The sequence below is a fragment of the Humulus lupulus genome, chromosome 2 (assembly GCF_963169125.1).
Source record: "Humulus lupulus chromosome 2, drHumLupu1.1, whole genome shotgun sequence".
Classification (NCBI taxonomy): domain Eukaryota; kingdom Viridiplantae; phylum Streptophyta; class Magnoliopsida; order Rosales; family Cannabaceae; genus Humulus; species Humulus lupulus.
Window position 1 is genome coordinate 238,302,898 of NC_084794.1, and position 13,733 is coordinate 238,316,630.

The following is a 13,733-nucleotide window of genomic DNA, read 5'->3' on the forward strand; positions in this document are numbered from 1 at the left end:
GGTGTTGCAAAAAAAAAAAGATGCGTTGTAGTATTCTATATATATATATATATATATATATATATTAAATACCTTATCCGTAAACACAACATTTTTTTTTATTGATGTTAAGTATAGTGTCGGATAGATTTTTTTTAAAGAAAAAAAAAAAACCTTTAAACATAAATCTTTTAGCAAAACACATCAAATAAAAGAAGAACAAAGCCCTAGTTTGATTACATGGGTCCCAACAATATTGCCATTCTAATCATTTTTATGAATAATTATGGTAAACTAAATAGGAGCCAATGTTATACCAATTTAAAACATAAAATACAAAATATAATGGATAGAATCCCCATTTTTCCCTTTGATGATCTCAATGTTTATTCAAGAGGCACATAAGGTCAAGAGGCACATAAGGTCCTTTGAAACTACAAAAAAAAAGTGTTATTAAGATCATCAATGGTGACGTATTTTCTATTATACATTTTGTTACCAAATATAAAAAGTGCCCTCACACTCACATGAGTCTCACTTTAACATGTATACAGTATATGTATGTGAAGTCACATTGGACTTGTCAAAATAATGGACAATGTTCATGGAAAGTCTCTACTCAAACATTTAATTTGAGGAATATCATTATTTATTTATCTATGATAGAAAGAAGTAATTTCAAGTTGATGGAGGAATAAAGACTTTATTTTCAGTTTCCTCTGCCAATTTCCATGCCATATGATAAAAAAAATATAAAGAAGAGAGGGGTGAAGAGTGGGGTATGAAACTAAAGTAGATGAGTGTCATTTTCCAATTTAAGTATTACAGTTGAAAGAGGTTTATGAAGTGGACCTCTCTTTATTTGTGCTTATATTTCATGGTAGATGAGAGGTCAAATCCTTGTGAACCCTACAATAATGGTACCACTAATACATACTTATTCATTTTACTCATTTTATTGTTATAATGCAGATATATAATTGCGATTTGGATAATCTATCTGTGATTGTTGTTGTGTTGTGACTATGTTTTTCCCGGTTAGATTTTTGTAAGCAATTGTTTAATTATTTTTGGAGTAGTAAAGGAACACCAAACAAAACTATTTATAACAATGATGTGTCTATGATTTTTATCCACAATTTGAAATAGCTTTTGTATGATTTTTTAGTGTCCTATTTTTCGTGAGACTAATTGTCTATACGAGTCATCAAGAATGTTTCAATATTGTGATTATTGGGCAATGTAATATTATTATTGACCTTGTAGGTATGGGCAAGGATGATATTTATTGACCATTAATGGATTTGATGTGCTAAAATATTTTGTAATATATATTTATTCCAAAGTATACATATTGGTTATGGAGAAGTTTGTTAAGATAACAAACTAAAATATCTCCTACAAATAAAAATAAGGCAATAAATCCACAGGTGAAATGAGGACAAAATAAAATTTAGAGCATTTTCTTTGCCTATAGGGCATTGTACATCTGTGACAAATGTATCAACTTTTCACCAAATCTTCATATGAAAATACAATTCTAAATTTTAGAAGTAACAATAAACATGAATAAAAGTGTTTATAGTGACTAATTCATGACTTCAAGGTAGTTTTCTAAATTGTACAAGGTCAGGTGAACATTAAATGAGAAACTATAAGAGGTTTAAGCTTATTTTAAAGTAAAGGTACATTATGGCATGTTTACATTTGTGTGGTAATGATTCTGATTCATATGTTTACTAAACTATGGAAAGAGAGAAGTTGGTTGGGTAAAAGAATGGGAATGCTTCTCCCCCAAACACCCAAGCAATCTCATTATCCTCAATGCTATCTCTTTCTTTTTATTTTATTTTTTAAAAGTTAAAACTCAAAAGATAATTTTGTCCTTCAAAAATCAATCTCACTAGAATACTACTTTAATTTTTTTTTCATCAAAATGGATAATTTAATCAATTTCAGCATTTCAATTTCATTTCCTGATTATGTAAACAAGATAATATGATTTTGTTTCCCTATCTAGTCAGTTTTAGTAAACAACATAATACAAATAATGAATTTAAATTTTTCTATATTTTATTTCCATTCATTTTATTCCGATTCTAATTATAGTTTAGTAACGTACCATACATGTAACATCCCAAATTCGCTAATAAGACTTAGTGCCTCTATTACTGTGCCAAGAGGGCATAATTAGATTTTTATGTGTTAATTGTGATTATACATGTGCGATTATGTGAATTATATAAGTTATATCATGATATGACAACTTATGCATGTTTAGGTATATTAAATGTGCTTATAGGCCCGATTCTGTTAAAAATGACATTTTCGTAATTTTTGACTCATTGAGGGTATATTTGTATATATATGCTTTTTGAGTGAGACCACAGTATTATGCGGATATATTTGAAGTGTGTGACCCGAGGCGATCCTAGTGAGTAGTTTAGCGGAAAAGTCACAACATGGTCAAATACCTGGCTCGGGGTGAGCCTAGGGGTATTCTAGTAATTTGATGAGTTACCGAGGATATTAGGGTATGAATTATAATTGGGAGGAAAATATTAGTGTTTAGAAGATTAGTGAGATTAATTGGGAATTTTAAGTGAAATTTGAGGATTAGCGAGTATCGGGATAAAATACGATTTTTTCCATGAAGGCATTAAGGAGCTAATATTTTGTGAAGGGGAGTTTTAGTTTTTTCCAAGCCCTAGGATAAGTTTAGTCAGCTGGGGAGAAGCTCTCAGAAACATCAAACACTTAGCCTCTTTCTCTCTCTCTCTCTCTCTCTCTCTCTCTCTCTCTCTCGTTATCTCTTTTCTCTCTTGAGCTAAGGTTGGGTTCTTTGAATTTTTAGAGAAGAATTCCTGGATTTGAGGGCTTGGAAGTGATCATAGAATTGGGAATTGAGGAGGTACAGCTAAAGGGTAGTCTGTCCAGCTAAGGTAATGATTTTCTTCCTCTAAACTTACTGAATTTTCATTTGTTTTTTATGTTATTGAGCTTTGAGGCTCAAAGTGATGATTTTGGAGTTTAAAAAGGGATTTGGTTGAGGTTGTGGAGTTATTGTGATGTTGAGGTATGTTAAACTAGTTTTGGGATTCAATTTTGGCCTTGGTTCACATTTGGGAACTGATTTTAGGAGTTTTGGTTAGAAGGAAATAGCTGGAAAACGTAGGAAAAATCTGGGTTCGCGGGGTCGTGTCACAGCGCTGTTCTTGGAGCTCTGCGGCCCGCATGAACTTCGGGGCTAGGGCGGTTCTCTGAATCGCCTTAGCGCCGCAGTGCTTGGTGGGTTGCCCCACGACGCATGTCTCATGAAATGAGGGCATAGGCTCTTTGACTTGAAGAGGGTTGCGACGCTTGTGATGGGCACCGCGACTCAAATGGATAATTTAGGCCAAATGAGGTTTTTAAGCTTGGGAACTCAAACCTAAAGGCTCAGGAAGGGTTCTACTACCCGGTTTGGTAGAATTCAAAGATCCCATAGGCTAGGAAATTCACCCTGAAGCTGTTAATTAATCTAGTGCTTGATGGTTGTCCATTATTTTGTTGTGACTAGGTTATACCGTTAGGGCTCGAAAGTAGGGATCGCGCTTGAAGTCGCCATATGCTATCTGCTCGGGACTCAAGGTAAGAAAACTACACCTTGGTTGTAATTGGGGCTCGGACCCTTATTAATGAATATGAATGTACTTGTGATTATCTGGTTAGGCATGCTTGTATATGCTGCATCTGATTGTGTGTTATTAAATCTATATGTTTGATTATATCTAATCTGAAAGCTCGACCTAATAGAGTCGGGGCTGGCAACAAGCGTGTGAAACGCAACTCAGCCTAAGAGTGCCAGGGTCGGCAATAAGATCTGAAAGCTCGGCCTAAGAGAGTCGGGCCTGAATGCTACCTAGTAATTAGAAGTGCAGTCTACACTTGTCTAACTTATTGGATGTTTAAATTGGACTATGTGTTGATTGAGTGAGATTATTTATTTATTTATTTTTGGTAAATCAGCAGTGAATTTCATTACTCCAATAACCTATTACAAGCAAACAGTACCCTCCAAAGAGGGACTGAAAACAAACTTCTTAGATCTATACATTGATTACACTATATTTATAATACAGTATACCATTCTAAGTCCTTTGCAGAAACTTTTTTTGGCCAGACACTTTGAATTCTATTCTTACTAGCTACTTTAATCTTCTGTACAATGCTTTTTGGATTGTCAAGGGAGGAAAGCCAAATTCTTTCGTTTCCGGCTCTCCATAAGTGATACATCAGTGCAGCAATAATAGCTGAAATAGCCATTTTCCCGAACTTTGTTGTCTTCATTCTTCCAATCAACCGCAAAATACTAGGCAGCTGACAAGAAGAAATCCCCCAGTGCATCTAGCTCTTAATCTGTTGAAGACAATCGTTAGTAAATGGACATTCAAAAAATAAGTGAGCAATTGTTTCATCTTCCACTGTACAAAACTGACATCTAGCATCAGGGAGGACATTAAACCGATACAACCTTTCTTTAGTTTTCAACCTGTCTTGGATAGCAAGCCATAGTACGAAGCTATGCTTTGGGGTATTCAATCTCCCCCAAACTTCCTTACTCCAATTGACCTGATCTTGTATAGGACATAAAAACTTGTATCCCTTTGCAATCTTATACCTTTCTTGAGTGAATAGAGCTAAGTCCACAAGTGTCTTCACTTTGTCTTTGATTGCTACAATCTTCCTCCAATACCAGCTACCATGTAACGGGGCATTGTAACCCCACCAATCTTCTTCTTTTATGTACACACTGTGCACCCATTTAACCCACAAATTATCTTCTTTAGCCGCTATAGCCCAAACATACTTAAACATGGATGCTTTGTTCCATTCAGAGATGTTCTTGAAGCCTATACCTCCTGCTGCTTTAGGCTTACATATGCTGTCCCAAGAAATTTGCCCTGCTCCAGTCATCATTTGTTGGCCTTTCCACAAGAAGGCTCTACAAATGGCATCAATTTCTTTTAGCAACTTCTTAGGCAGCAACATGATTTGGCTCCAATATGAGTGTATTGTGAGTAGAACAGAATTAATCAAAATTGCCCGACTTGCAAATGAAATATTCCTTGTACTCCAGGACCTGATCCTATTGGTCATTTTATCCACCAACAAGCTACACTCCTTAGCAGATATTCGCTTAGCATAGATTGGAATACCTAAATAGTTGAACGGGACATCATATTTTCTAAAGTCCGAAGCATCCAGAAGGCGTTGTACCTCATTATTATTCATCCCACTGCAATATATTGCAGACTTGAAAGCATTAGGCTGCAATCCTGATGTTTGCGAAAACAACTTGAGGCCCTGTAGTAAATAATAAATGCTCTTGTAGTCACCGTTGCAAAACAGTAAAACATCATCTGCGAAAATAAGATGATTCAGCTTCAGCTCTTTGCATCTGTCATGAAAAAGAAAATCAGATTTCTGGCCAACTCTTTTCATAATTCTAGTGAGGTACTCCATTCCCAGTACAAAAATAAGAGGTGACATCGGGTCCCCTTGTCGCAACCCTCTTTTGGCTTCAAAATAACCATGCAGCGAACCATTGATCATGAGTGAAAACCGTGGTGTTCTAATACAGGTCATGACCAGCTGAATAAAGTGCTCAGGAAATTGGAAACCGTACAACATTTCTTCTATAAAGCTCCATTCAATAGTATCATAAACCTTTTGTAAATCTAGCTTTATCATACAACTGGCTTTTGTTGATTTCCTCCCATAATGACGAACTAAGTCTTGGAAAATCATTATATTGTGTGCTATGAAACGACCTTGAACAAAGCCGCCTTGATTTTGAGCCACAAGACTAGGGAGGACAGTTTTGAGTCTCGAGCATATCAATTTCGTAGCTGCTTTTTAAATAACATTGCAGCAGGCTATCAGTCTATAATCCTTCACTGTATTAGGGCACTTGGTTTTGGGGACAAGTGTTAGCACAGTGGTATTTATCTCTTTAAGGAGCTGCCCTGACTGTAAGAAGGAAATAATAGCTTCAGCAACTTCATCTCCAATTAAATCCCAGTTTTCTTGGAAGAAGAAACTCCCATAACCATCTGGACCTGGTGCTTTAAGTCCAGGTATTTCAAAGAACACTTTCTTAACCTCTTCTTTTGTATAATCTGTCAAGAGCATGCCTGATTGCAGTTTTGTAACTTTAGGGCCTTGATTCACAATTCCAGCCAGCACAGGGTTTCTTTGCAGCATCTTACTACCCAGAAGTTCCTGGTAGTAGTTTAAAAAGGCTTCAATGACCTGTATGGGCTCATCTACCCGATTACCTTCTGAGATAACAATAGATAAGACTCTATTGTGCCTTCTTCTCTCACGGATGCTAATGTGAAATAGTGTTGAATTCTCATCACCATCTCTAGCCCAATTCAATTTAGCTTTCTGCTGCAAGAAAGAAATATAATCTTTGTGTACCTGAGCATACCTATTTCTAGCTTCTAACTCCATTACATGTATGTCAGGATTTAAAGGGTCAAGTTGTAGCTTATCTTGACACTCAGCTAGATGATCTCTAGCTTGAATTTCTGCACTATGTATATCAGAGTAGCCTTGAGCATTAATCTCCTTGAATACTGCCTTTAGATTCTTCAGCTTAGTAATTACTCGATACATCTTTGTCCCTGTTACTTGCTGCTACCAAATCAAATTAACCTTTTCAAAATATTTTGGATGTGTAGACCACATCTTAAAGTATTTGAAAGGCTTCCTGCCACAAGGGACGTTAGAATAATCCCTCATTAAAAAATACAGCTTCTGCATCAAGGAACAGACTCAACCAAGTTTGGTTTGCAAGCACACGGTCTATCTTAGAATAGATCCTATCTTCTCCATGTTGTTTATTACACCAAGTATAAAAGTTTCCACTATATTTGACATCTTTAAGTTGACAATTTGCAACACATTCAATGAAATCAGTGGAGGACTTGTACCTGACTCTATTGCCAATTCGCTCCTCTTTTGCTAATATGTCATTGAAGTCTCCCATTACGATCCAAGGACCCATAACAGAGAGATCCTGAAGCTCCTTCCAAAGCCTTTTCCTCCCCTCCTCATCATCAAAAGCATAGACATAAGTAACAAAAAAGGAATTCTTATTGTCAACAGTTGCAACTCCAAGATGAATCAACTGACTAGAACACTTGATAATATTGACATTAAAGCTAGAAGGATTCCAGCTTACAACAATTCGCCCTCCTGAATGCCACGCATTATTGGAGGTAAAACACCACCCAGTAAACATATTAAGATATAAGGCTCCTAGTTTCTGAGCCTTAACTCTTGTCTCGAGAAGACCAACCAAACCAACCCTATGAGAAGCAATAAATTGCTTGACTAACTGCTGTTTTTGTTGGTTGTTGATCCCTCAGACATTCCAGCTAATAATTTTATCCATTGGGAAGAGGAGGTGCTCCCCCTCCTCCTGTATTCCCACTTTGAATTCCAACTTCCAGCAGCTTTTGACTCTGTTGTTCCTTATTTTCAGCTTGCACCAGATCACTACCATTAGGTTCTGTTAGAACCTGAAAGGTATTAGCTACAGAGGTGTTAACTGGGGGGTCTTTGGCTTTAGATTTCCACACCTTCGTTTCTGGTTTGAAACCATCAGGATCAGATATAGGTTTTGTATTCAAAGAAGAAGTTGTATCCTTACTCGTTTCTGGAATTGGCTCTCCCGAACCAGCTGTCTTCTCTGTATCCTTGACAACCCATTCTGGCTTCCTTCCCTCTTTTCGTCGACAAGTACTAGTAGCATGGCCCATCCCCTTACAATGGTCACAAATTATTGGCTTCCCCTCATACGTGACAGCCACTGAAGTGTTAAAACCATGCTCATCCTCAAACCATATAAGACCTGGAAAATCTTGCTTCAAAGAAACTTCAATGAGAACTCAGGGATAACTTAACTTGTCCCTTATTTTGGTAATGGAGTCAACCATCAAAGGCTTTCCCACTTGGCTAATGATTTTGAATAATGACTTTTCTCCCCAGTATTTCAATTCAAGATCATCCAATTGTACCCAAATTGGAACCGATTGAATGTCCTCCTTCTTGAAATTGACATTAGGGTCCCAAGCCTTCATAATGACTGGCCTCTTGTTAAAGAAAATATAGCCCCCCGAAAGCACTTGATCCCTGTCCTCAAAAGAATCAAAACGAATCAGAAAAATACCATAAGACAACATTCCGACTTTGTCGATCTTGTCCTTCCATACACGACGAGCAAAACCATCTAGAATTGACAAAGGTGGATTTGCTCCCAGAACATAGCACACTATAGAGGATTTCCAGTAGGCCACTTCATCTTCAATATCTTCCATTGTGATCTTAATTTTCTGTTTCGTAGCAGAATCGACAAATTTGCTATCTAGATTTTGAATTATATTGCCAGATCGCAAGATAGGAGGTGTAACACTCTTACCTTGAGAAATCACAGATGCAGTTTGCCGGTGAGCTTCTATGAATTGCTTAGCTTCCATGAACTGAGCAAATTCCATTCGAAGTTCTTCTCTCTGTTGATGCTCCTTCATAACTGCTCTAGGTGATGACCCCTCTGTACCATTCACAGGTTGCAAATTACGTTCGACATGCTCAGCTTCAGTTTCCTCATCTGAGAAATTTATTGGTTCAATTCCAAGGACTTCATCCATGGATTTTGTCTTCCTTACATCAGAACTAGAATCAGGCCCTCGTTTTTTCTTTTTCTTAAGAGAAGATTTGGGTTTGCTCTGCGTTTTCGCCATGGCACCAGCTCAGAGAGCTGAGAGAAAGCTAGAGAGAGAAAAATCCTAATTAAAAAAAAAATCTATTATGTTTTCTTATTGAGCCTTGGCTCACAGGTGCTTTAAATCTATTGATTTAAGTTTTCTTGTTGAGCCTTGGCTCACAGGTGCTTTGTGATGCAAGTGAGGGCATTGGTAAGCTAGACTAGTCATGAGTTGGAAAGCTTCAGGGGCGATGTGTACATATGCAGCTTACTCGACTGCCACGACCGGGATTGCTTGGGAGGAACTAGGGTTGAACATTGTTTTGCCGCTTAGGATAGCTAGTGTGTATTTTATTTGTCTTTTATCAGTCTGTAACTACTTTTTGGGATCCCGTGTATAAACTAAACACTTTTAGTGAAAAATGATTACTTTGTTGACCAAAATTTTTAATACCTAACCCTGGTTTAGTTTTAATCACACATTTAAATCCAAATAACTCGCTTAACGAGTTAAACATCATTTTAAACACAAAGTGTAACGTTGTAACTAGAACATTACAATACATTTATATGAAAAAATAAAAGTTCGACACGATTAGTAATTATTTATAAATTGATAAGAAAAAATTAATAAGTGTGTTTATATTGACAACATGTGGCATAAACATGATTAATCATTATAACTATGATAAATATTTATTTGAAAAAATAATCAAATACAATTTATGTATGTTCTGGTTAATAAATGTTTAAAGTAAACGAAAAATTATTAATATAATGTATCTCTAATATAAAACTATAAATTGTTGAAAATAAAAGGATACATATATAATTTCTTTTGAAAAAAATTGATTAGTACAGGAAATAATGAAGAGTACGTCAAGTATAAAACTAGTCAGATTAGAATACAAATTAAGGTAGTATGTCTCTTATACTTACGTTTAATTTCTGCTATCGATCTTATTTGCTCATGGGAAATGCCTCTTTTATTGTGAAAATGATGCTCTAATTTCATAATTGATTTTTTTTTACTTTTCAAAAGGTAATTTTCGCAAGTCTTTGGCTCATTAACGGACATGTGTCAGTATTTTTGTCGTACCTTCATTTAGACACCTTCGAATTGCATAGAATTTTATATTTAGAAGCTTAATAAAGAGGGCAACAATTTTTGTGGTTGCAACCTTCGAGGATTCGTAGTTTTCATCTTCTAAAAAATGATCGAATTCAGTATATCAATATCGAATTTTTCCTGAAAGGGTACCGCTTTGGAAATTAGGCATGTACTAATTTTGACGTGATTTCTTCTATATGCTTTCCACACATTTTTAAATTATAAATTCATGTCATTAGCATATCCTTACACACAACAGGTTATTTCCTTTGATCAACTTGTTCACATGTTGTAGTACACAATTTTGAACCTGAATGTGTTCACTTTTTTTCACTAACTTAATCCTTGGTTTGACAGTATTAATATAATAACTTGTATGGTGAAAATAAGAGTCATGCATTCAACACAATTAAATTTCGTGCGAAGAAGTTTTGGTTTCTAATACTTAGTATATCCTTAGCAATTTCACAAAGTTAGTCATCAAGATGAGGTTGTAAGATTTGATAGAAGGATGGTATGTTATAATGTAAGATAAGTTCTTTAGAGAATTTGAGAAGGAAAGGCTACATAATAAGAATGGGGGCTTTGTTAAGACATATGTGGTTCCATATCAAATCTAATTGGCAATAAGTGGAGTAACTCATGATCTTATATGTAGGTTAATATCTTCACATCTATTTGATGTGAGACACTCTAATATATCCCCTCAAGATGGTGTCTCTTTTCGATGATCGATATTGAACCAGATTTCTCGCTGCTTTTTTTTTTTGGGGCTCAATGTTGTTTTGGATTGGGTGCTCATGAGAGCTATTGCACTATGATACCATGGCATTGTGCTCCATCAAAATTCCTTCTTGGCTCTTCACACTTTCTATGATGCTGATTGGGTAGGAAATAAATATAATTTTACTTCTACTAGGGCATATGTCCTATTTTTTTGGAGCTTAAAAAAGCAACATACTATAGCACGTTCCTCTACACAAGGCGAGTATCGTTCAGTTGTAGCTACTGCCATTGCAATTTGGTGGATATGCTCTCTTCTTATTAAACTTTGTATTTTTGTTCCTCAACAACCTGTGATTTGCTATGAAAATATTGGTACCACACACTTGTACACAAATTCCGTTTTCCATTCTCGCATGAAATATATTGCTTTAGATTATCATTTTATTCGCGAACAAGTTCAACACGGAATGCTTTGAGTGTCTCATATCTCCTCTGTTGATCAATTAGTCGATCAATGCTCTTACAAAACCATTTCCGTGCCAATAGTTTCAATCTCTAAAGATCAAGATTGGACTTTCTTCTTGACAGTCCATCTTGCGAGGGCATGATAAATATAATAAAAATATTAAATGATATAAAATGTCCCTAGATATAATTATAATTTTATTTGTAATTTAATATCTTTAGATATTATAATTATCTTTAGGTATTTCTAATTTAAATAGTTCTTCTTATTATAGTAGAATTGGAATTTCTCTTTTTTTTGTAACCTATATATGTCAATATTTAATGTGAAAGCAATGCCATAATTATCTAATTTAGAATATCATAGATTTCTAGGCTGCGACTTCCCATATATTTAAGAAGTTGAAGTGATGATTTTAATATATATAAATATCTTTATATATTATAAATGTGAACATAAATTATTGTTTTCCATTAGATTTAATGTTTTTGTTATTTTCTAATACCATCAGTTTTAAAGTTATCTAAATAAGGTAAAACAAGTCATAATAATATCTCATCACATATTTTAAAATTTTATATTAAAGTATTTAAGTTACTCTATCAATTATGCTTAAACTATAATTGAAGAATATTAATGTGCTTAAATTTCTTTTTTTCATTCATTTATTAATTATTTATTTTGTCATTTAGCGTACTTTGTTTATCCAAATATATATGTAATAGTGAAATAAAACATATTTTTACATATTTTCTTATTTTTCCGTTTAGTTTTTTTTTAATGAGAAATTAGTTATTTTAATTGCTCTACCCATTAATTAAATAATATAGATTTATATAAAACTTTTTGTTCACTTTAAAATTTTTAAAATTAAATAATTAAAATTTGATCAAATAAACTTTTTAAAGTCGTAGTTTTGATTTAGAATTTTTTAATATTTTATTATATTGAAATTCATAGATATTTTTTCTAAAAGAAAATTAGAAAAAAATACTTAATTTTAAAACTTGCTCATATCTTTATATATACAAAGTGTGTATTTAATGAATTCTTGGTTTAACCGTTTTTTATTTTTTATAAAAAAAAATAAAAATGATCATATTATTTATTTTTGGGTAAATAGTGTAATAAGTACCTAATGTTTAAATTTTATTGCGATTAAGTACCCAATAATTTTTTTGGTGGAAAAAGTATCCAAAGTCGACTTCTATTAGCATCCGTTGGTACCCACTCTAAAAGATCCATTAATTGTGTCACCTACTCATTCGGCTAACTAATAAATTTTTTAAAAAATTAATTAAATTTAAAATGATAAAAATAATTAAAAATATAAAATTATATAAATTAATTCTAATAATAAAAATTAAAAAACTAATTTAAACTTAAAAATCTAATTAAAATCTAAGTTAGAAAAAAAATCTAAATTAGAATTTTGAAACTTAAACTAAACATAATTAAAACAAAATCAACATTTAAAAAAAACGAAAAAACGAAAAAAGGAAGAAACGTTCTTCTTCTTCTTCCTTCGGTTGCAGCTCTTCCCCTCCGGCAACTAGCTCTGACGACGACGATCCAACAAATCAGAGTTAGGCATATAAAAAATGGGTGAGTTTTTTAGTCTGGGTTTGCTCTTATGGGTTTAGGTAAAAAACGAAAAAAAGGAAGAAATGAAAAAAAAAGAGGAAGAAACGTTCTTCTTCTTCTTCCTTCGGTTGCAGCTCTTCCCCTCCGGCAACTAGCTCTGACGACGACGATCCAACAAATCAGAGTTAGGCATATAAAAAATGGGTGAGTTTTTTAGTCTGGGTTTGCTCTTATGGGTTTAGGTCTAAGATTGAATTTGTGAATTTGTGCTTATTCTCTTCTGTTTATCTAGGTTTGAAACAGAAGCATGGGTGACTAGCTAGAGGTCAGGACCTGGTTTGTGGGTGGTTGACGGCGGCAGGGTTGGGATCTGGGTTCAGAATTACTTCGTGGGTAGTTGACGAAGGCAAGTATAATGCCCCAAAATCCCTAATGAGGTTTAATGGTTGGATTTGTAGGCCGAGAGGAGCATAATTGATTTATTATGCCATTAAACTATTATATGCATGTTTATGTGAATTATATTATTATATGATAAATGCATTCATGTGGGTCCACATTTCATTATAGGGGTATTTTGGTAATTTGGCCCATTGAGGGCGTAATTGTATATTTGTATGCATGTTGGTGAATTGATGAGGCCACATTATAATGTGGATTTGTTCGAGCCATTCGGCATGAGACGATATTTGAAATACAAGTTATCTGTTTGGTCATAATCAGGTTGAGTTCGAGGCTCGGGGTGTGATAGTCGGAATCTCGTGATCCGTAAGGGGAAAGACCGGGTAAGCTGTGCAATCCCACACCGCCTGGGGAAGGTCAAGTGTAATGATTCTAAGACTGTGTAGGTATGGGACTACACAGTTGAAGAGAGCTTAAATGGATTGATGGGTACTACCTATATCAACAAGATGCATCTTATTTTCGGTAGCCCATCACTTGAGAACTCCAAAGTTAAGCGTGCTTGACCTGGGGTAATCTAGGGATGGGTGACCTCTTGGGAAGTTTCCTAGGAAGCATGTGAGTGAGGACAAAGCACGCTGAAAAGACTCGTGTTGGTTTGTAGGGCCAGTCGTCAATCCAGAAAGCAACCATAGTGACGTGGGGCGTCA

The 13,733-nt window shown here is 34.7% G+C and overlaps 1 protein-coding gene across 1 annotated transcript; it reads right to left on the reverse strand.

Moving 5' to 3' along the window:
• Positions 1 to 4,365: 4,365 nt before the first annotated feature.
• Positions 4,366 to 5,769, reverse strand: LOC133815286 (uncharacterized). Its single transcript, XM_062248142.1, has one exon. It carries the CDS (start codon positions 5,767 to 5,769, stop codon positions 4,366 to 4,368), a length of 1,404 nt encoding a protein of 467 aa, XP_062104126.1.
• Positions 5,770 to 13,733: the final 7,964 nt, after the last annotated feature.